Source organism: Choloepus didactylus, chromosome 9, assembly GCF_015220235.1.
Source record: "Choloepus didactylus isolate mChoDid1 chromosome 9, mChoDid1.pri, whole genome shotgun sequence".
Classification (NCBI taxonomy): domain Eukaryota; kingdom Metazoa; phylum Chordata; class Mammalia; order Pilosa; family Megalonychidae; genus Choloepus; species Choloepus didactylus.
Genome location: NC_051315.1, coordinates 121,018,123 through 121,040,988, shown reverse-complemented (window position 1 = coordinate 121,040,988; position 22,866 = coordinate 121,018,123). Strand labels below are relative to the sequence as shown.

At 38.2% G+C, this 22,866-nt stretch overlaps 1 protein-coding gene across 1 annotated transcript in view; it reads right to left on the bottom strand.

The window, feature by feature from the left end:
* Positions 1–2,027: 2,027 nt before the first annotated feature.
* The window catches only part of DAW1 (dynein assembly factor with WD repeats 1), a 64,336-nt gene continuing 43,497 nt past the window's right edge, over positions 2,028–22,866 (bottom strand). Inside the window, exons 8-13 of the mRNA XM_037850437.1 lie at positions 22,414–22,520; positions 21,409–21,511; positions 20,510–20,624; positions 6,923–6,999; positions 4,899–5,061; positions 2,028–2,413 (exon numbers count right to left, since the gene is read on the bottom strand). Of these exons, the coding sequence (XP_037706365.1) occupies positions 2,379–2,413; positions 4,899–5,061; positions 6,923–6,999; positions 20,510–20,624; positions 21,409–21,511; positions 22,414–22,520 (600 nt within the window). The 3' untranslated portion in view covers positions 2,028–2,378. The remainder of the gene's footprint in view (positions 2,414–4,898; positions 5,062–6,922; positions 7,000–20,509; positions 20,625–21,408; positions 21,512–22,413; positions 22,521–22,866) is intronic.

Below are 22,866 nucleotides of genomic sequence, written 5' to 3'. Positions count from 1 at the left end.
TTTTTAAATGACAATGTAATGCAAACATGTATTAAAACATTACTTATTTGCCTTTATATCAGGCATTTTCTAAATCATAGGCTACTACAGTTTCAGATATGAGTTACTAGAAAAGATACTTCAGTTTTATGAGGATGATCTCATTTCATAGACTCCTTCATGAAATTTAAATGTATGAAGTAGATGAACTGGACCATAATCATTTACACTGATGAGCTCCTCACTTCACAGCTCCTCTGTTCAACACAGAACCTTTAAAAGAACAATTAGGCCCTAGGCCTAATTCACTGAATAAAAAAAAGTGAACTGCACAATTCTCTCTAAGATAACTGTATATATCAACGATGATTTCTGAGTAGATAACATGGTGTTCTTTCATGTGAAATATGCTCATATACGAAAAACAAAGTTATTGATCATAAGAATAATAGCAAACATTTACTACGACGCTTATTGTATGCCAGCTATTCCTTATCCTCCACTTCCTAGACAAGGACACTGACACCCAGTGTGGGGAGGTAACTTGCCCAGTGATTTAGAGTTGAAATCAGAATACTTACCCAGGTAATCTGGCTCCAGACCCAACACACTTTCCACCATACCTAACACGGCCTTTTACTTGCAAGCAAATAAAACAGAAATATTACCACTTTTCTTATAATCCCGAGCATTTAAACAATTTTTAAGTGTGTTGGTCTATATGGAAACCTTAATAGATATTATTTAAAAACAGACTTCCTCAACACACAAAAACTGAAGGGATAAGCCAGTCTCTGGCCAAGTGCTGCCTACACCTAAATTGGCCTATAAGATGTAGGATCTCCACTACCATATATCGTCTGACTTCCGAACAGCGTAACAAAATAGAATTGCCACCAACCCCAAAGCCACCGCAGAGCTGGGAAAGAGTCGGTGTCCTTTTCTTGTTCAGAGTTGTAAAAGAAGCAGTAAGAGGTTGGTGCTGTCTCCCCAGACTAATCCAAGCTCTCATTGGCTTCACCATTTCTGAACTTGCTCCTTCCAGCAGCTGCCCTCAAGTTTTCATTTCACTTTTTCTTCTTACTTCTTGACAGCTAGACATCCATAGATGATCTGAGAGGAAGTCCTTGCCCCAAACTGTCCCATTGAAACATCTGATATTCTTCTCCAGTAATTAAATCTTGTTTACTTAAGAATATAATGGAAGGGAACTAGAATCCCTGGGTTCTAAAACCAGCTTTACCATCTAACATGGGGGGCCCTGGATAAACTATTTAACTTCTCTAAGCCTCACCTTCCTTATTTTTAAATTGGAACTATTATCTACCTTGTAACAGGTGCTAAGAGGGTTAAATGAGATGCTCTAGGTAAGAGGTTTGGACATCATCTGGCACATAGTTAGCGCTCAGATATATGAAAAAAATTATTCTACACGATTCTCATGCATGCTTTTGCTCTGGATTTGGGCATCAGCATTTCCAGTTTGTGTTTTACCTTTTAACATCATTAATTTTTAATGTGTATTTTGGCATTTTTACTTAGAAAGCACTTTTTAAGACATAATCCTTTCTATTTCAGCAGTGCTCAGCTTGGGGGTTGATACCTCAACTGCTTTTCAGATTTTTGTATTCAGTAGTCTGAAAGTCTATTCTGCTTAATTTTTCCTTAGAGATAAACCTTCCTACACTTTTATCAGCCCACTGTCAATCTAGAATATATTTGCTATTAAATGGGGTACATTTTATTTTTCCTATAGTGTGCCCTGATTGGATTTTTAAAACATTCTTATACAATGTAGTTATTCAACTTTATTTTCTGGGGAAGGGGATGTATATTCTTAAGCATGAGGGAAGAAAAAGTTAAGCTCCTACCCCAAAATTGTAGCTCTCATTATTAATGCCAAATTGCAAAATAAGTAAATAAATAATAAAACTTCTAATCAAATCCCTAAAATATATGTTCCTCTAAACACATGTATCATGTATTAAAGATGTATAATTCAAATAAATTATAGATGCACAATTCAAAAAGTGTCTTCAAAAACTTTATTCAACAAAAATCATAACAGGCTTCAAAGTAGAATCTAGAAGACACATTGTTAAATTACTCTGTTTCCTTTATCAGTATCACGATCCTTTTCATATCTTTTAAAAAATAAACAAAATTGATATAACCAGCAACATCCACCAAAACATATTTTATCCTGTCATTCCATAAAATAAGATACAAGAAGCCATACAACTTCATCAGTTTTAATGGTCATCCCTGTGAAGCTAGGTAGAGAGCGTGTATATAGCCAATTTGTAGAAACAGAGAAAACATATGAGTAGAAAAATATCTTGCTTGTTATCTGTGAAGCTCAATGTCTTGATCACCATCACCAGCAACACTTCCTTCAGTCATCGCCATATCCTACAGGTATTATCCTTGCTGCCTGATAAAGCAAATTTCACAAAGTTGTTTCCCTATATTTTATTCACTTCTCTTTCTCTTTCTGGGTCATTGCCAATTATCAATGTGCTAAATGAGCCAGATTTTCGGCACTTAGTTGCGTAGCCCCTCAGCAGGTCAGGCATTTTTGAAGTAGTGATTTTTGTTTTGTTTTGTTTTGTTTGGCCTGATTTCAGCCAGTCTTAAATTGGTCAAGTTCACACCAGCAAGATTCACGGCATTCGATTTGGATTGGGCAATGGAGCCATCCCAACAACCCCATTCCCTTTTACTTATTCCCTCAGCTCTCCCCTGAAACATGGTTGCCAAGTGGAAATATGGTGAATTTGAGTATCTACAGCTTTGGGTGATTCACTCGTCAGGAGGCAGCACCTTCCACTTTGGAACATTTCAAAATGTCAACAGGTTTTCAAATCAGGAGGCAAAGTGAAGTCTGCATCCTCTCCGCCCTCCTCTCTACCATGGCAGACACCCTTACATCTTCCAAGGCAGCCTCGATACACGCCTCCAAGGGCGACCGCTCATGTTCCGTCTCGTCTATGGAAACGACAAGCCTGGAGTGGCGCAAGACTCTGTCCTGCTGGCTCCCCAACTTTCAGAGGCCAGGCATGTGACATCAGTGTAGGAAGCACGAGGGCTATCTGGATTAGAAAAGCCTGTGAAAACTACACATCCCAACAAAAGACACACACACACATAAGAGAGAGAGAGAGAGAGAGAGAGACTGGGAGAGAGAAAGACCATGCTAGCCAGTTTTCTGCCAGTTTGTGATTCTAAACCCACCCTAAGGCAGTCCATTAAAAAATGCATGTAGTTAATCACACTGGAGTCCACCAAGAAAATGAAGCAGATCAATCCAAATAAAGTGACTGCTCTGCTGATGGCAAGACAGAAGTGTCGCCCTCATCGTAATAGTGTCGTCCAGTGGGGCCGTACTTCCCACTTTGGTGCTTTGGGATACACTAAATAAATAATATCTTAAAAGAGCACAGGAATTTAAGTGCCAGCCCTAAAACAAGGTACAGACAATTAACATTCCTTTTCTAAACTCCCCAAGCTCTTCGTGAAAACTGGTTGAGGGAAGATTTCCTGCAGCACAATGAACATGAAACACACGGACTAGGAGAGGCTGGTCTTCTACAAAGCAGGAGCATCTTCATTTTTCCCTATTTGGCAGCAGCTCCCTGCAGTAGCATCATGTGCCCTCTAGCACAGCCTCTACATCCTTCCTTGTCATGGGAAAGGATTTGATCCATGTGCCCACGACAAGGTGTATGGTTTACTGTGGTAGTGTAAACCACTTCAGGCTTGTCATTTCCGTAGACAGAATGTGAGTGGTGCCCCCTAGAGGTGTGCATTGAGACTGCCTTAGAAGATGTAAGAGAGTCTGCCACGGTAGTAGGAAGGGCGGAGAAGACACAAATTTCATTATGGCTCCTGATGAGAAAAGTCTATCAACATTCTGAAATGTTCCAAAGTGGAAGGTTTTGCCTCCTGACAAGTGAATCACCCAAAATGGGAGATATTTAATTTCTACATTTCAGTAACATGTGGAAAATCTGATTTTAGAATTTATCCATAATTAGGCAGAAAGGGGAGAGATTTTAGGACAAAAGGGGGGAAATTATTCTCAGCACTCCTGAAATCATATGACTAAGAAGCCATCTAATTGGCCAACATATAAAGCCAACCTTGGGGATGTACCGAGCAATATGGTATTTAACGTATCAGACTAGTTCAGCAATTTTTAAATTTACTAAGCATAGTGAGAATCACTGAGAAGTAGGCAGATTCAGTCTTCTATGCCCTCCTGCGGCAGCCCTACTACACCAATTGTAACATCAAAGCCCCACCAAGGCCTTCTCATAAGTGCCACATTTGTATTGTACAATATTTTTGTCATTTTCCTCCCCTTCTCACAATCTAAATTAACCTGCTCTCAAACCAATTCTCATAAAATGTTGTTAATATTGATCCACAGTAATTGGCTGAATGGTTGAAAAAGACTCAATACATTTCCTCTCCCCTGGATATTAGTGCATTAGCAGAGGACATCCAAGGAGAAAACAACTTAGGTCAAAGAATAAATCTCAAATGGGCTATAAAACCAGCTGCAGAGAGCTCTGGTCCTGATTTATTTCAGTCACTAACACTTATTGACAACAACTGAATAATAAACCACACTTGGATGGACTACACCTGGGGAAATGCTGGCTACTGAATTGTCACTTTATCTAGAACAACTAAAATTCAAAGTTCACAAAGCCTTACAGTCAGTGGCAGAGCTCACTCCCACAATCCCATGATGCAACTAAAATTAAATAATGGAAATAGAACAGCATGCCAAGATGAGCCAGGGGCCTGGAAAAAGGGGTGGGGCTGGGTGAACCCCTTTGGATATTCAGCTGGGGAACTCCACTAGCCAGCTGGAAAGGAAAACTGCCTCTGTGGCGCTTTTTCTCCCATACCTGTAATGATTATGTTGCCCTTGTAGTTGAAAGCACATGAGAAGATCTCATCGGTGTGGCCCTCAAGAACCTGGAGGCACTGGCCTGTCCGTGCATCCCAGATTCTAGCTGTTTTGTCAGAGCTGCCAGTTAGAAGGCGATTTCCTTGGGGGTTGAAAGAAATCTGCAAAAGAAAAAGCATTTTCAGTACTTTACTAGCACCAGGTTTGTGTGATGATTCCCAATACATTTTTAAGCAGCACACAGTGGGGCATTATTAAGCACTTGTCACCTTCCCATCTTGGAATTTATTCTTACACCATCCTTCGTGATGGGATTGTGGGAGTGAGCTCTGCCACTGCCTGTAAGGCTTTGTGAAATTTGAATTTTAGTTGTTCTAGATAAACAACTGTAATGGGACCAATACATGAAAATTAAAATCTAGGCAGAAAAGTTTAATTACTAATCCCCCTCACAGTTCTAAGGATAAAGACCAAATCAACCTCATAACTTGAGGATTCCCCACCCAATTACTCCCAGTGCCCTTCTCTATGTAAAACAAACAAACAAAAAAGAGGCAGGGTGCTGGTGTGGGTGAGAACACAACTCGGGTTGCTTCATATCCAAACCCCAACATCATCCCTGCAACTGCACGTCCCATAATCAAAAGCGTCTAGATCCCTCTTCAATCTGTGCCCCAGAATAAGTGAATGTCAAGGCCTGCAGAGTGGACTTTCCCATCTACGCTATCCAGAGTACAGCCCTTTCTATAAATACCTCAGCAGCAGCCAAAGGAACCTGTCATCATCCATTCCTTTGGGCATCATTCGTACATCCCTCTCTAAATCATCAGAAGACAGTGATTTGGGTCACCTCCCCTACCACTGTAGGTTTGATGAAGGCCACGTCCGTTTTCTCACCACTGTGTCCTAGCACAAAGGACACTCTCAATAACTATGTGTTGAATCTTTGTGCCCCAAAGACGTGCCACTATCAAATGGCAATTCAATAAAGTATGCTGGTTAATTCATTAACCAGCATAAAATGAACTAATATGTAGTTTGAGAGTTCCCTATATTCACACCCATGCAAAAAGTTGTGCACCTTTTAGTGGGATACATCAGATGTGTCAATAGCTAGCTGGCCAGACACTCAGGAGCATGACCTGGGCTTTCTCCTCAGTGGGTCTCTGACATCACCCCTCCCCGTCCCCCTTCCTGCCTCCCAGCCTGGGAAGAGTTGCCACCGCCCCGGAGACCAGCACTGACAGGCCACACAGGGCAACGGCCACCAGCACTGAGGGCAGAGGCAGGACGGGTGAGGACGCAGCACGGGGCAGCTGGGGGGCTGAACAGAGGTTCAGATACCTGAAACCAGGGAACTGACAGCTCACAGGAAGGGGCAAATTTAATCACAAATATGAGACCAGGGTATCCGGATGAGTGGGAGACGAGAGTCACCTAGTCCCAGCTGACATTAAAATATTTTGAAAGCACATCTAAACATCAGATCACTGACTGGATGGTCCTGCTCTATGAAAAAGCTTTTGGGGAGGGTTCATAGAGAAACCTAAGCTATACCTTTGGAGTTTCAAAATGGTCACTTTCATACTTTAAGTGTAAAATATTTCCAGAAAAATAAGTCTTAAATTGCAACTAATTTATGGAATCCTTTATACTTGCTGCACAGCATGATTTTGTGTAACACAAACTTCTGTGTTTACTAGAAACAGGAAAGCACTTCATAAGCTCCTTAAATTGCTTTAATAAGTATTTTCACCTAACTAAATCTTTTGCTGATGACTGAAGAGAATACTGCTTTATGCTTATTAGGATTCAGAAATAATTTATCATACTGAGTTTGAGGACACACTTAAAAATAATTAAGTCTTTAGGTAACTGTTTTCTAAAAAGAATGAACTAATTGAACAAACCTTAGTGCCTGAGTTCCAACGAGGAATTTGTTACATAATAGTTCTATTATATTAAGCATGTTCTTTATCTTTTGAAAGTTACTAACCCTCTCCAAATGAGAAAGCAACTCACCTTTGAAATTTCACCTTCATGGCCTTCCAATTTGGTAATGCACTTTCTTGTGGCTGCACTGAAAACCCTTCCAGTTCCTTTTTGAGAGGGGTGGGAGAAATTTTATATAAGTTTCTGTATATCAGAATATATCTGAGACACAAAACTTTGAACCACAGACCTTGAATTATCTAAAGATCTATCTCGCTGACTTGCAAGCTCTGCACTAAGTTTGCCTTCTTACCTGAGGTGAGAACCAGCCACAATTAGAGGCAAGCTGGTCCCACTTTGGGAGAGTAGGCTGAAAAGAGTCAAGGCTTTAGAAGTGCTGTTCTAGCCTTGAGCTCATTAGGAAACATACTGGATCCCACAAAGAATAGAGGGAGACGGAAGTCTAGAAAGCAAAATGGTTTTTGAAGGGAGGGAAAGGAATCAAAATAACTTTCAAGAGACTGGAGATGAAAGGAGCAGCAAGATTGGACTCACACACACCAGGGGTGAGTCTATGTTACAGGTGGGTGTGTGTGCAAGGCCTTCTAAAGAAGCATCAACCATTACGCAACGCACAGGTGCTAGGAGGCCCTTTTCAATAGAAAGGGTGAATAGAATGTTCTCGCCTGTATCCTCAGTGCCTAGAAGAGTGCCAGACACATAGTAGACAATAAATAGATAAAGAATGGATGGGTGGGTGGATGGATGGATGATGATTGATGGATGGATGATGGATGGGTGGGTGGATGGATGACAGGTGATGGGTGTTTGAATCAAAGAAGTAGCATGTACATTTCCTTTGAATTAAGGAATTGAGGAGTTAAATAAATATAGAAGAAAAACAGCAATAGTGAAATTATTGTCAGAAAGTTACAGTTCACCTTACCAGATGAAGAATGCTCTCTTACTGCAAATTATAAAATGATGTACAAGTAAAATTTAGCAAGGAGAGGAAATTTTGATTAATTTTCATTCAGAGAAAATCAAAATATCTTTTAAATTTCTTAGTTCCCTTTCTGACAATGCAAACCTCAGGAGGCATCAGAAACAATGATGAGAATTGCTATTTTTGGATGAATGTGATTAAAAATATAAAACTTGTTACTTAATTGGATGTTTCAAAAGCCTTAAAAGAAAGCAACCAACTTGTGTTAAGTGTCTGTTAATAATATCCTGATAGACCATACTTTAGGTTTTATAAAAGCATATTTTTAAACTTCAGAAAACACAGAAATAACATGCCTGAACCTCTGTAATAAAATAATATGGCTCAATAAGAATAAGGACACACACACACACACACACATACACACACACAATTCAGCCTTGAGAATAATTCCAATGAGGAAGAAAAGAGGGATGTATATAAAGAAACAGATAATAACTGCACAGGTAACTAACTCTGTTGGATAAGATAATTTTTTAAGAATGAAATGAAGAGCAAAGACTAGAGATCAATTTAAAAAATGTTCTAGCCATCAAGGTTACTTAGGAAGCTTGAAGCACAGAATGAAAAGATATTTACAAAACATGCTTTTAAAAAACGACTTTTTGAGGTGATGTTTCTTTGAGCAAGAAAAGAACAGAACTGCACTAAGAGAAAATAGATAACAGAGAAAACAAAACTGGAAGAATTGAGCTCATATTTCATTCTCACCCATCCTTCAGCATCCTGATCCCCTAGTCCTCCAAGCTTCTCCCCCATAGTACTGATAACTTCGAATATCCTATACAATCTACATGTATGGTATTATTTATTATCTGTCTCCTTCTCCATAATAAAGCTCCCACAAGGGCAGGGATTTCTGTCTATTTCTGTTCACTGATTTATCCCATGTTCCAAAAACAATTCGTGGCATATAGTAGATACTGATACATATTTGTCAGATTTTTTTCTATCAATGAAAATGATATTCAAAATGAAAAGGGTGGATTAATTTCAGATAAGGGATGGCTTTTAAAAGCCAAGATCTGTGAGAAGATGAGAAAGTAAACAGTTACTTTGAAAAATAAAATTCTCCAGACCCAGTGGTTTTGCATTCCAGGACATGAAAAGAACTCATAGGTATGATCTAAGAATCACCTTTGAAAAGCCCTAGTGAGTAAGAGAGCAAGCATGCAAATGCAATTTTGGAAAAAGGAGACAAGGAAGAAATAAAGACTGCATAACTAAATAATCACTAGCAAAGTTCTATAATGGATTATAAGCACAAAGGATTTATGACTAGTGCAAGCAAGTTAGTTAAAAAGCACTAATATAGACACACCAAGAACGAATCATGCCTGGAAAAGTATTCTGTTTTCACCTGGGTTTCTCAAGTGACTGCCAAGAAGTTCCTGAAGACATGATGTAGAATCACAACTGCTTATTAGGGGAATGAAACAGACATAATGCAGCATCAGAAGTGGTTGTCAGAGAGAAGATGCAGGCATATTTTAGGATCAAATGTGGTCCTTGGGAAATGATGCAGGAAAAGGGTAGCATCATTTGTGTTCATCATGGATATGACCCATAGCACATAATATCATATATGGTTATCAGGGAAAGGATGCACAGGATATGTATGCATTTCCTAGGGCTGTTGTAACAAACTACCATAAACTAGGTGACTTAAAACAACAGAAACTTATTGTCTCACATTTCTGGAGCCAGAAGTCTAAAATCATGGTGTCCACAGGGCTATGCTCCCTCTGAAGGATTTAAGGGACAATCCTTCCTTGCCTCTTCCACTTCTGGTGGCTCCAACAGTGCTTGGCTTTTGGCTGCATAACTCTAATATCTATCTCCATCTTCACAAGGCCTTCTCCCAGGTGTCTCTAGTGTTTCTCCTTTTCTCTCTCTTATAATGACACACATCATTGGATTTAGGGAACAGCCAGATAATCCCAGATAATCTTATCTTGAGATCCTTACCTTAGTTACACTGACAAAGACCCTTATTCCAAATAATCCCACATTTTGAGGTTGCTGGTGGATATATCTTTTGAGGGCTCACTATTCAACCCATGACAGTACAGCATCATATATTACTAGAAAAGAGATGACATGGACATAGTATAGCATCATACCTGATCATCAAGGAGATGACATAGACATAGTGTACCCTCATGTGTGATTCTCAAGGACATGATGAATAGTGCAGCTTCATACATGGTCACAAGAAGAAGAAGCAGACATAGGATGGAGTCACAGTAGTCAGAAATATTAGACATAATGTCAATCAAAAGGGTAATCAGGGAGATGACGTATATAATGTAGTATCATACACAGTCAAGAGACAGACATGCTATAGTGTGGTACATGGTCATCAAGGAGATAACAGGCATAATATAGTATTATACATTGATAACAAAGTAACGATGCAGACATAGTACACTATCGCAGGTGATTGTCAAAGATATGACACAGATATAATACAACATCATAAGTGGTTATCAAGGAGGTGACTCATAGTAGAGCATCATACAAGTTTATCAAGGAGATGACACAGACCTAGTATAGGGTTATACATGGCTGTCAAGAAAATAAAGCATAGTGAAGCATCATATGTGATCATCAACAAAATGACCTGGATCTAGTGTAGGGTCACACTTGTTAGTCACGGTAATGATGTAGACATAGTGTACATTGTAAAAAGGCATCAACAAGATAATGCAGACATAGTATAACATCATGTGTGGTTGTCAAGAGATGAAAAAGACAAAGGGTAGCACCATACATGTAAGTGGCACAAACATAGCAATAGCATCATATATATTTGTAAGAGAGATGGCATTCACATTAGATAGTATAATATGTGGTCATCACAGAGATGACACAGGCATAGTGAAGTATCCTTTAGAGTCAGGCAATGACATAGACTTGGCATAGAGTTATATGTGGTCATCAAGGAGATGAAGGAGACACTGTCCACTTTCAGACATGATGTCAGAGAGATGACACAGACATTGTATATTTTCATACCTGCTTGTCAAGAATACAATACAGACATAGTGTAGTATATACATTGTCAGCAGGGAGATTAACCATACTAAAATATCATAATTGACTATAAAGAAAATTATGAAAACAGGATCAGATCACAAATGTTTTTCATTGAGATGATGCTGATATAATTTAGCATGGTCCCTATTTAGCAAAAAGATGACACAAAGGATAGCATTACATATGGTTATGAAGGAGATCACCTCGTCAAAGCATAGCATCATATGTCATGTCAAGAAGATGATGCAGATCTACTGTAGTACAGCATGAGGTTGGCAAGGAGACGGCACATCTTAGTGTAGCATCTTGCATGATCCTCAGGAAAATGACAGAGGTAAAGTGAAGCTTCACATAATTTCTTCAAGTAAACAAGGCAAAGAGTATGACATACATGGCTGATAGGAATATGACAAAAAGTATAGTGCGAGATATGAGAGAGATGACAACAACATAGTGTATCATCATAGGTAGTTGACAAGGCGATGACATAGACATAGTACAGCATCATATATGGTCATTAAGGATATGATGCAGACATAGTATGTCATTATATGTGGTTGATAGATATAGACATGAGATGATATAGACAGGGTAGCATGATAAGTGGTTATCAAGGAGGTGATGTATAGTAAAGCACTATACATAGTTATGATGATCAACACAAAGTATTGTCAAGAATATGGCACACACATAGAGTATCATCATACATAATTGTCAGGGAGATGAGATTAACATAGTGTAACTTCATATGTGGTCTTGGAGAAGACAACACATATGTAGTGTCATGTGGTGACAGAGTTAGCACAGAAAAAGGTAGTCATCAGGAAGATGATGCAAACATTGCATACTGTCTTACATGGGAGTCATGGAGATAACTGATAGTACAGAATAATACATGCATATCAATGTGGTGAAGCAGACATAGTATACCATGATACATGGCTATCAAGATATGGCATGGACATAGCAAAGCATCATACATGGTTATCAAAGAAATAACTTATAGTATAGTTTCTTACATGGTCATCAAGAATATGATGGAGAAATAGTATAGCATCATGTTATCTATAGGGAGATGACAAACATAGTTGTAATGACATATGTGGACATCAAGAGATGACATAGATACAGTGCAGCATCATATTAGCCATTGTGAATAAGACACATATTATATTACAAGTGGTTGTTTAAGAAATCATGCAAAATAGTACAGCACTCCAAATTGTTGTCTAGAAGATAACACAAATGGACCGTGGTATATTAGTTTCCAAGACTGCATGAAGCAAGTATCATAAAATGGGTTGGGATAAACAATGGCAATTTATTTGCTCACAGCTTTGAGGCCAAGAAAATGTCCAAATCAAGGCATCATCAAGGCGATGCTTTCTTCCTGGGAAGAAATTGCCAGGCTACTGGCAATTCATGGCTCCTCTGTCACATGAGCAAGGCATACACAGTGTCTAAGAGTCTCTCCCTTCTCTTCCTCTTGGTCTGAATTTCATTCTCTTATAAAAACTTCAGTAATAGGATTAAGACCCACCCTGACTGAGGCGGATCATACTTTAACTGAAAGAGCCTCACCAAAGGGTCCTACTTACAAAAGGTCTTAACTTAAAATGGGTTCACACCCACAGGAATGGATTAACTTAAGAACATGTTTTTCAAGGGAAAATACTGTTCCAAACCACCACATTCCACCCTCTCCACCTCAAAAAGACATGTTCTTTCTACATTCAAAATACATTAATCCCATCACAACATCCCAAAAGCCTTGAGTCATTTCAAAATCAATACTAAGTACAAAGTCATCAAAATTGGTTATGGGTATGGTCTGTCCTGGGGCACAATTCCCCTCCATCTGTGGGCCTGTGAAACCTAGAGAACAAGTTATCTGCTTCTGATACACAATGGAGGGACAGGCATAGGATAAACATTCCCATTCTCATAGGGAGAAATTGGAAAGAAAACAAGGGTCACGGGTCCAAACAATTCTGAAACCCTGCAGGGCACACTCCATTAGATTTGAAGGTACAAAGGTCATCTATGAATTGGACATCTCCTCAGCTAAGTATTCCAGGATGTCGCTTTCAAATTCTTCCTTGCATCTGACACCAGGACTCAATTTTGCCAAATTCTCTGCCCCTTTAAAACAAGGATCACCTTTCTTCCAGTTCACAATAACACATTCATCATTTCTGTTCAAGGCCTCATCAGAGGTATCTTTAGAGTCCATATTTCCACAAACAATCTCTTCAAAGCAGTTTAGGCCTTTTCTATCAAGCCCCTCACAATTCTTCCAGAATATTCCCCTTACCCATTTAAAAAGCCGTTCCAACATGTTTGGTATTTGCAAACTCAGCAGCACCAGCATCTTACTCCTGGCACCGAAATCTGTTCTAGTTTGGTAAAGTTGCCAGAATGAAAAACACCAGAGATGGACTGGCTTTTATAAAAGGGGGGTTATTTGGTTACACAGTTACAGTCTTAAGGCCATAAAGTTTCCAAGGTAACACATCTGCGATTGGGTACCTTCACTGGAGGATGGCCAATGGTGTCCAGAAAACCTCTGTTAGTTGGGAAGGCACGTGGCTGGCATCTGCTCCAAAGTTTTGGTTTCAAAATGGCTTTCTCCCAGAACATTCCTCTGTAGGCTGCAGTTCCTCAAAAATGTCACTCTTAGTTGCATTTGGGATATTTGTCCTCTCTCAGCTTCTCCGGAGCAACAGTCTGCTTTCAATGGCTGTTTTCAAACTGTCTCTCATCTGCAGCTCCTGTGCTTTCTTCAAAGGGTCCCTCTTGGCTGTAGCTACCTCGCTCCTTCTGTCTGATCTTATATAGTGCACCAGTAATTTAATTCAGACCCACCCAATGGGTGTGCCAACACCTCCATGGAAATTATCCAATCAGAGTCATCACCCACAGTTGGGTGGGGTGCATCTCCATGGAAGCACTCAAAGAACTACAATCTAATTAACACTGATAGTCTGCCTACACAAGATTACATCAAAGATAATGGCGTTTGGGGGGACATAATACATTCAAACTGGCACAGTCCTCATCAGAAGGACCTTTAGCATCCATATTTCTACCAACAGTCTCGTCAAAGCAATCTAGGCCTTTTCTATCAAGTTCCTCACAATTCTTCCAGCTCTACCCATTACCGAGTTCCAAAGCTGTTTCCACATTTTTGGTATTTGCAATAGCAGCATCTCGCTTTCCTGGTACCAAAATCTGTTTTAGTTTCCTATGAAAATACCATGAAATGAATCAGGTTAAACAATGGAATTTATTAATTCATGGTTTTGAGGTCAGGAAAATGTCCAAATAAAGGTGTCATCAAGGTGATGCTTTCTTCCCAAAGGCCAGCTACCAGTGATCCTTCGCTCCTGTGTCACATGTCAAGGAACATAGCAGCATCTGCTGGTCTTTCCCTTCTCTTCTGGGTTTCTTTGATTTCAGTTTCTTGCATCTGTGGCTTTCTCTCTCACAGTCTGAATTTCATTCTGTTTATAAAGGACTCCATCCTGACTGAGGTGGGTCACACCTTAACTGAAATAGCCTCACAAATGGTCTTACTTAAAATGGGTTTACACACACAGGAATGGATTAACTTTAAGAAGATATTTTTCTAGGGTACATACAGTTCCAAACCACCATGTAGTAAAGAAACATACCTATATATTAAGGAGATGATGTAGAAATCATATGCCATCACAAGCATTTGTCAAGGATGTGATGGTGACATCACACTGTGATGTCAAGTAGATGACAAGGACATTGTATAGTATTATAGTTATTCCTTCCACATCACAGGGATTAGGGGCATGGTGCCCCCACAATCTGGAAAATCCATAAAAATTTTTCTTTTTCAGGGTTTCAGGTAACTTTCCAGTTGCCTCTTGATCAGCAAATGCTGCCTCTCCAACTACTTTTATATTGCACAGTCTAAACTTTTATTTAAATTTTTTGAACCAGACTTTGCTAGCCTGAAAATCCATAGGGTAGATCCTTCACCTTCATTTACCTTTAAGGTATCATATAAGGACTTAAGCTTTTCTTGTATGATGCCAGAGTCTACCGGAATGCCTTTTAAATAACAATTCTGCACATTTCCAGCCTCTGTGTGTCATTTTTTGTCCTTCATGTGTTGTCTCTGGTCCCACAAAACACCTCCCAAATTCCCATTTAATTTCTTTATGCTAACCCACAATATACTGAAATCATGATGGGGAAAGCCAAAATGTGAAAGGGATAAAATATATGTGCTTATCAAGTAGATGATGCAAAAATAGTATAGCATCATAGCTGGTTGTCAAGCAAATGAGGCAGATATAGTATATCTTCTTAAGTAGTTGTCAAAGGGATGATGCAAACATAGTATAGCATCATATGTGGTTATCAAGAAGATAACACATTATAGAAGCACACATGGATCTGAAGAGAAAGAATTGACATAGTATGGTATTATACATGGTTGTCAAGGAGATGACACAAATATAGTATAGTATCACATGTGGTTGTTAAAGATATGGTGAAGACAGTGTAGCATCATACATGCTGATCAGAGAGATGACATAGACATCAAATACATCAAATGAGGATATGAAGGTAACACAGACATAGCATAGCATTGTATGGGATTGTCAAAGAAATAGCAAAGACATAGTATGTCATGTTATATGGCCATAAATGGGATTATGCAGACACAGTGTAGCATTATACATGGTTGTCAAGAAGATGATATAGACATAATACAAAGCATTATATGTTGCCATCAGGGAGACAATGCACACGTAAAGTAGTATCAAACATGGTAATCAGAGAGATGGTGCACACATTGCATAATTTCATACATCATCCTCAAGAAAATGACACAGACATAACATGTAGTGTGTGGTTGTCAAATATATGAGGAAGATATAGACAAGCATCATAAATGGACTTTAGGGAGGTAAGCCATATTACAGAGTCATACCTGGATATTGAGGTGATGATACAAAGTATAACAACATCAAAGCTTATGTGCATATTATGTCATTATACATGGTTATCAAAGATATAATGCAGCAATGGATAATATCACACATCATTGTCCAAAAGATGACACATACATAACGTAACATCATAGGCATACTTCGAGAGATTAGGCAGATGAAATGCTGTATCACATGTGGACACGAAAAAGATAATGCAGACATAGTATAGCTGTTGTCAGGTAGATGACACATACATAGTTTGGTATATTGCTTGGTGGTCAGGAGATGGTACAGATATTGTGTAGTGTAATACACTATCATCAAAGAGATCACATAAACATTCTATAGTGTCATAAGGGGTCATTAAGGGGATGATACTGACAAGGTATAGCAACCAATATGGTTTTCAAGTTGACAATTCATCAGAAGATGAATCTGTTGTAATATCCGTATTACATGGTCATTAGGGAGTGAGGTAAACATTGTGTATCCTCAAACATGATCATTAGGGAGATGAGGCAGACACAATGCAGTATCACACATGGTAATCCAAGAGATGACATAGATACAATATAGTATCATACAGTCTTCATGAGGAGGAAGCACACATGGTGTAACATCAAGCACAGTTTCCAAGGAGATGACACATTATACGTGGTTATCAAAGTGATAATGCAGATACATAACATATGCTTTTCAAGGAGATTTAGGAAACATAGTGCAGCATCATATGTGGTTACTGAGTAGAAGAGGCAGATATATATTATAGTGCCATCCACTGTTGTCAAGTTTATGATGCATACATACTATAGCATAATGATAGTAAGAAATATGGTCAACATGTAGCACCACATACAGTTATCAAAGAGATGATGCAGGCATCATATAACATTATTCATGATTATCAAAGAAATGAGGAGATGCAGATATGTGGAAATGTCTGTCATACATGGTCATCAGGGAGAAGATACATACATAGTGCAGTGTCATGCATGGTGGTCAGGGAGATAACACATAGTATAGCAACAAATATGATTCTCAAGGAGTTGACAGTCATAGTATAGCATCATACATTTTATCATGGGATGAGGCATAGTATAATCATACACAGATTCAGAAAGGTAACGCACATCTTTAGAGTCATAAGCACTTTCAGAGATGATACAGATATAGGGTAGAATCAGATTATCATCTTTGATTAAATGATGTGACAGAGTAGCAGCATAGTGGCATATATGATCATCAGGGAGATTATGCTGATATAATGCAGCATTCTAAATAAGTTTATCAGGGATAATAGGCAAATAGTGTAATATCACAATGAGCCTTAAAGGAGATGATGAGACATACTGTAGCCTCATAAAGGATCATAAAGGATTTGACTGACACAGTTTGTTCAGGATCATACACGGTAGTGAGAGAGCTGGTGCAGACATAGTAGAGCATCAAAACTGGCAATCAAGAAAATAAACCACAGTATTGCATCATAATACTTACACAGGAGTTGACAGAGACAGAATATTACACCACACATAGTTAACGTGGTAATGAGGCATAAGATAGCACATGGTTCCAAAGAAGATGAGTTTGTTAATGCTGCCTTTTCACAAAACAGCAGAAATGGATCGGCTTTTGTAAAGGGGGTTTATTTGGTTACAAAGTTACAGCCTTAAGGCCACAAAGTGTCCAAGGTAAGTCTTCAACAATTGGGTAACTTCACTGGAGGATGGCCAATGGCGTCCAGAAAACCTCTGTTAGCTGGAAAGGCACATGGCTGGCAACTGCACCAAGTTCTGGTTTCAAAATGGCTTTCTCCCAGGATGTTCCTCCCTAGGCTCAAAAATGTCACTCTTAGTTGCTCAAAAATGTCATTCTTAGTTGCTCTTGGGGCATTTGTCCCCTCTTAGCTTCTCCGGAGCAAGAGTCTGCTTTCAAAGGCCATCTCCAAAATGTTGCTCTGTAAGCTGAAGCTCCTCTCTCAGTTCCTGTGCATTCTTCAAAGTGTCCCTCTTGGCTGTAGCAAGCTCGCTCCTTCTGTCTGAGCTTATATAGTGCTCTAGTAAACTAATCAAGGCCCACACTGATTGGGCAGGGCCACACCTCCATGGAAATTATCTAATCAGAGTTATCACCTACAGTTGGGTGGGTCACATCTCCATGGAAACACTCAAAGAATTACAATGTAATCAACACTAATACGTCTGCCAACACAAGACTGCATCAAAGATAATGGCATTTTGGGGACATAATACATTCAAACTGTCACAATGACATACAAATAGTATAGGGTTCTGTGCGATTTCAAGGAGATAACAGAGACATAAGAGTAGAAGCATGAGTCGCCATTAAAGAGATGATGAAGACATACTACAGCATCAAAAATATTCATCAGGGAGATGAGATAGACATATTGTAACATCATATATTAAGTATGAGATGTCACAGACATGGTAAAGCTTAATCCTTCTTCAAGGACATGATGGAGACATAGTGTAACATCATAAGTGATTTTAAGAAGATAATGTAGACATAATGCAGCAAAACACATATTCTTAAGGCTGAAGATGAAGACATGCTTAAATGTCATACATGGTCATCAGGGAGATGACACAGAAATAGTGTAGCATCATATTTGGTTGTCAGGGAGATGATATAAAAATAGTGTAATGTCGTATGTGGTTATCAGGAGATGGCATAGACATAGTGCAGCATCATCATACAGAGTTTTCAGGGAGATGATGTAGTTAGAGTGTAACATCATAAGCGATGACATTATACTTGAGCATCACATATGATTAACAAGGAGTTGACACAGTATAGTATCATATATGCTTACCATGGAGATATTGCATAACATAGCACTATATGTGACACTCAAGGAGATGATAGTGTCAATAACAGATTTCAAAGAGATGACCCAAACATAATGTAGAAACATACATTTTCATAACAGAGATGATGCAGACATCATGTGTATCATACATGTTCCTCAGAAAGATGATGTACAAAAATTCTAGTATCTTATGTGGCTTTCTAAGAAATGACACAGACATGATATAGTATCATACATGGTTATAATGGATTGGATAAAGATATACCATCATGGATGGTTTTAAAGGAGATGATAAAGACATAGCGTGACCTAAAACATAACAGGTATATGACGCAGACACAATGTAGTATCATACGTGGCCATCAGAAGGATGAAGTAAATTTAGTATAGCATCATACATGGTCACTGGTTGGATGATATTGATGTAGTGTAACATCATCTTTGGTCTTCAGGAAGATGACACGTATTATAGCATCATGTGGTTGTCAAGGTGATGCAGACACAGTACATTATCACACGTGGTTATCAAGGGACACGACATAAATATAGTGTAGCATCATACATGGTTGTCATGTATTCATTTATCATCTAAATATTTAGTATCCTAAATAGTTATCCAAGACATGATAACTATTGGTATACAGTATACCAATATATAAGGTTATCATTGAGATGATACAGACATTATACACATTTTATTACATGTAGTTTTCAAGGAGATGATGCAGATAGAGTGTAGCATCATACATATTGGTTAGCATATTTGTTAGGAAGATGACTCACAGTATAGCATCATACAAGGTCATCAAGGATATGGTGCAGAGATAGTATAATATTATAGGTGGTGATCAAGGAGATGACTCAGGTGCAGTGTAACCTCATACACAGTTTTAAGAAGATATAGTTGTCAAGAAGATGATGCAGATCCAGTGTGGCATCTACCCGGTCATCAGGGAAATGAGGCAAACATAATGCACTATCTTACTTGGTGACCAGGAGATGGTGTAGGCACAGTGTGGTGTGATGCACTGTCATCAAAGAACATTATAATTGGTCATTAAGGAGATGATGTATATGGTACAGCATGAAAATCAATTTTAAAGGAGTTGAAAATATAGTAGAGCATAATACATAATTTTTGAGATGATGGTGCAAATAAAATACAACATAATATACGGTCATCAAGAAGATGAGGTAGACATATTGTATCCTCATACATCATTGTCAGAGAGATGAGATGTGATGTAGCATCATATGTGGTCTTCATGGAATTAAGGCACCTGCCACATATTGTGTGGCATCATACATGGCTTCCAAGGAAAGGAAACATATAATAACCTCATATATGGTTATCAATAAGATGACACAAATATACTGTAGAATCATAGGTGACAAATGAGTTGCCATATTAGTATAGTATCATATATAGTTACCAAGGAGATTTGACAGATATAGTGGAGAATCATACATGCTTATCAAAACCATATGCAGATAAATTATAGTACCATTGATGACTGTCAAGCTGATGAGGGAGACACAGTGTAGCATCATACATAATTGTCAAGGAGATGACTCAGAATATAGCATCACACATAGTTATCAAGGAGATGCAACATACATAGTCTAGATAGCATCACACATGGGTATCAAGGATATGATATGAACATAGTGTAGCAACCTAACTGGTCATCATGGACATGAGGCAGATAAAGTTTCCATCACAGTTGGTCATCAGGGAGATGACCCACAGTGTATAGTCATACATATTTACCAAGCAAAGCATAAATCTCTCCATAAATTAAATGTATGAACATATTACATACCATCAGCTGAAGCAGTTCCAATAAGCTTTCCAGTGTAATCAAAACAGCTGTCAAGTATTTCATCATCATGGCCTGTTAAGGTTGCCATACATTTTCCATTTGTAGCATCCCACAACTGTAATTTAAAAAACAAAAAAGACTATGATTTCCTGTCTAAAATGCAAGGATAGTCAGAAGCAGTCATTATGATATGCTTGTGGCTAGTTAAATTACTTTGCCAAAATCACATACATAATTCTTGTGTGTTCAGTTAGTTTTACCTTGATTCATGACCAGAGACCACACTAGCCCTCTAGCAAGACACACTTTGGTCACACAGAGACCAAACTCAGACATTTAGAATGGATTGTTGCAAGTCATCCAGCACACTAGGGAAAAATCTCAAAGGGCATGCTTTACCAACTGGAGTGGAGGGGTCCTCTTCTTATGAAGGATGTCAAATGAAAAGGGTGTGGAACTATAATGCCAGCGAATATGAAGTATAAATCGTAAGACATCTGACCTACAACAAAATCATAATTCCAGAGCACAAGTTCTTACTAACCATTTTTTAAGAGTACAAAAAGTTAAAGGCAGGGAGACTGTGTTGAGTCTCTTTGAGGTTTCTTCTAACCAAAGTTTAACAAATGAACAGAGCTGTTAAACAAAACAATGTGCCTTTTAAAATAATATCTTTAAATAATGAATCAGTCAACATCGTTTTACTAAATCATAATTCCTTCAAAGTTGAGAAATCAAAAACTTGCAATAAACATAACTACCAATGATTATTTCTAAATTAACATTTTAATTTTACAGTATGTTCGACATTTGTTAATGCCACAATTAACATGCTGTACCTGTAAAAAACAAAAAGACCAATACAAGAATTACAAAGCAAAGATATTTCTTTAGCTCACCATGCAGGTTTTGTCCATGGAGCCAGTTAATATTAGAGAGCAATCCCAGTTGAATAATGCACTGCTAATCTCAGCACAATGACCAATTAAGGTATACACTTTCCTACAAAATGGAAATAATTAAAACTGGTGAAAGATATTTACTTTGGGATATGTATACAAATACTGAAGTCAAGCCCATCAATGTAAACTAATCTAAATTTTGGTTTTCACAAAATGATATCTTTAATGACAAAACAAACAGGGCTCTACAACAGCCAGAAAGTGTTGAGCAGGCTACTAATTTTAGTTCAACAAAAATGTATTTAAAATTTTAAACATTCAAGGATAATATTACTGAAGACCTAATACTTCAGAAAGGAACAGCTGGAAAAATAACAAAGTTTATCTGAAATTATGGAACTATTAATATACTATATGAATAAACCCCTAATTGTTCAGGATCTGCCTGTCAAATGTCTGAAAGGCCCTTGCTTCTCACTCATTTCTTGTTGCATATATTTTGGTCATTACCTCTGATAATTAGCTCCTCTATCAAAAAGCAGACATGTCCAAGAGTTGAGATTTATAACACAAATAAGCTAATTTAGTTAACTTCTTAGCAACTAGGGCCAAAAATCATTAGGAAGGAAATTGAAGTTCTTGGGCTAAATTAAGTTTGGGAAATTAGCTGTGAACTCTATTTTTTCATGATATCCCAGCCTATCACAATAGCAAGCCATTGAAATTTGATTATACAGCACAAGGACTAAATAATCAAACTATATAACCATGATGTTTCCAACAATCTCCTTTTATGCTGATGTTTGGCATTATTCTCTCAGCATTCCTAGGAAGAGCATAGTTTTATAGCCCAAAAATATCCTTAAAGAAAGAGTTAAACTACATTTTCAATGTGTAGTCCTATTCCTCTGGAACCCCAGACACAGTTAATACTAAATTTAACAAGTAAATAACAAAGAGTATCTTCTTAACACCCTGACCGAGGCTAAAAATTAAGAATACCTTCCAGTATCAGCGTCCCACACTGCAACTGTATGATCAAACGAGCCTGTGATGATTCTGTTTCCTGACATGTTAAAGGACAAGGAGATGATTTCAGCTGAATGTCCCTAGAAAGAGAGCAGGTATCATCATGTACACCTGCAGACAAAACAATTTCTAAAATGTATAATATCATGGTTTAAAAGGAAATGCTAGAAAAGGCTATAGATAGTCTATAGAGAAAGAAAATAGATTAGTGGTTGCCTAGGGCTTGGGGTGGGAGTACGCATGACTGCAAATGGGCACAGGTTTCTTTTTGGAATAATGAAAATATTCCAAAATTAGATTGTGGTGGTAGTTGGCATAATCTATTGAGCAAATTTATGGAGTAAATGTAGACTCCATAAATTTGCTAAAAATCATTGACTTGTACATTTAAAGCAAATTAATTTTATGATATGTAAATTATAACTC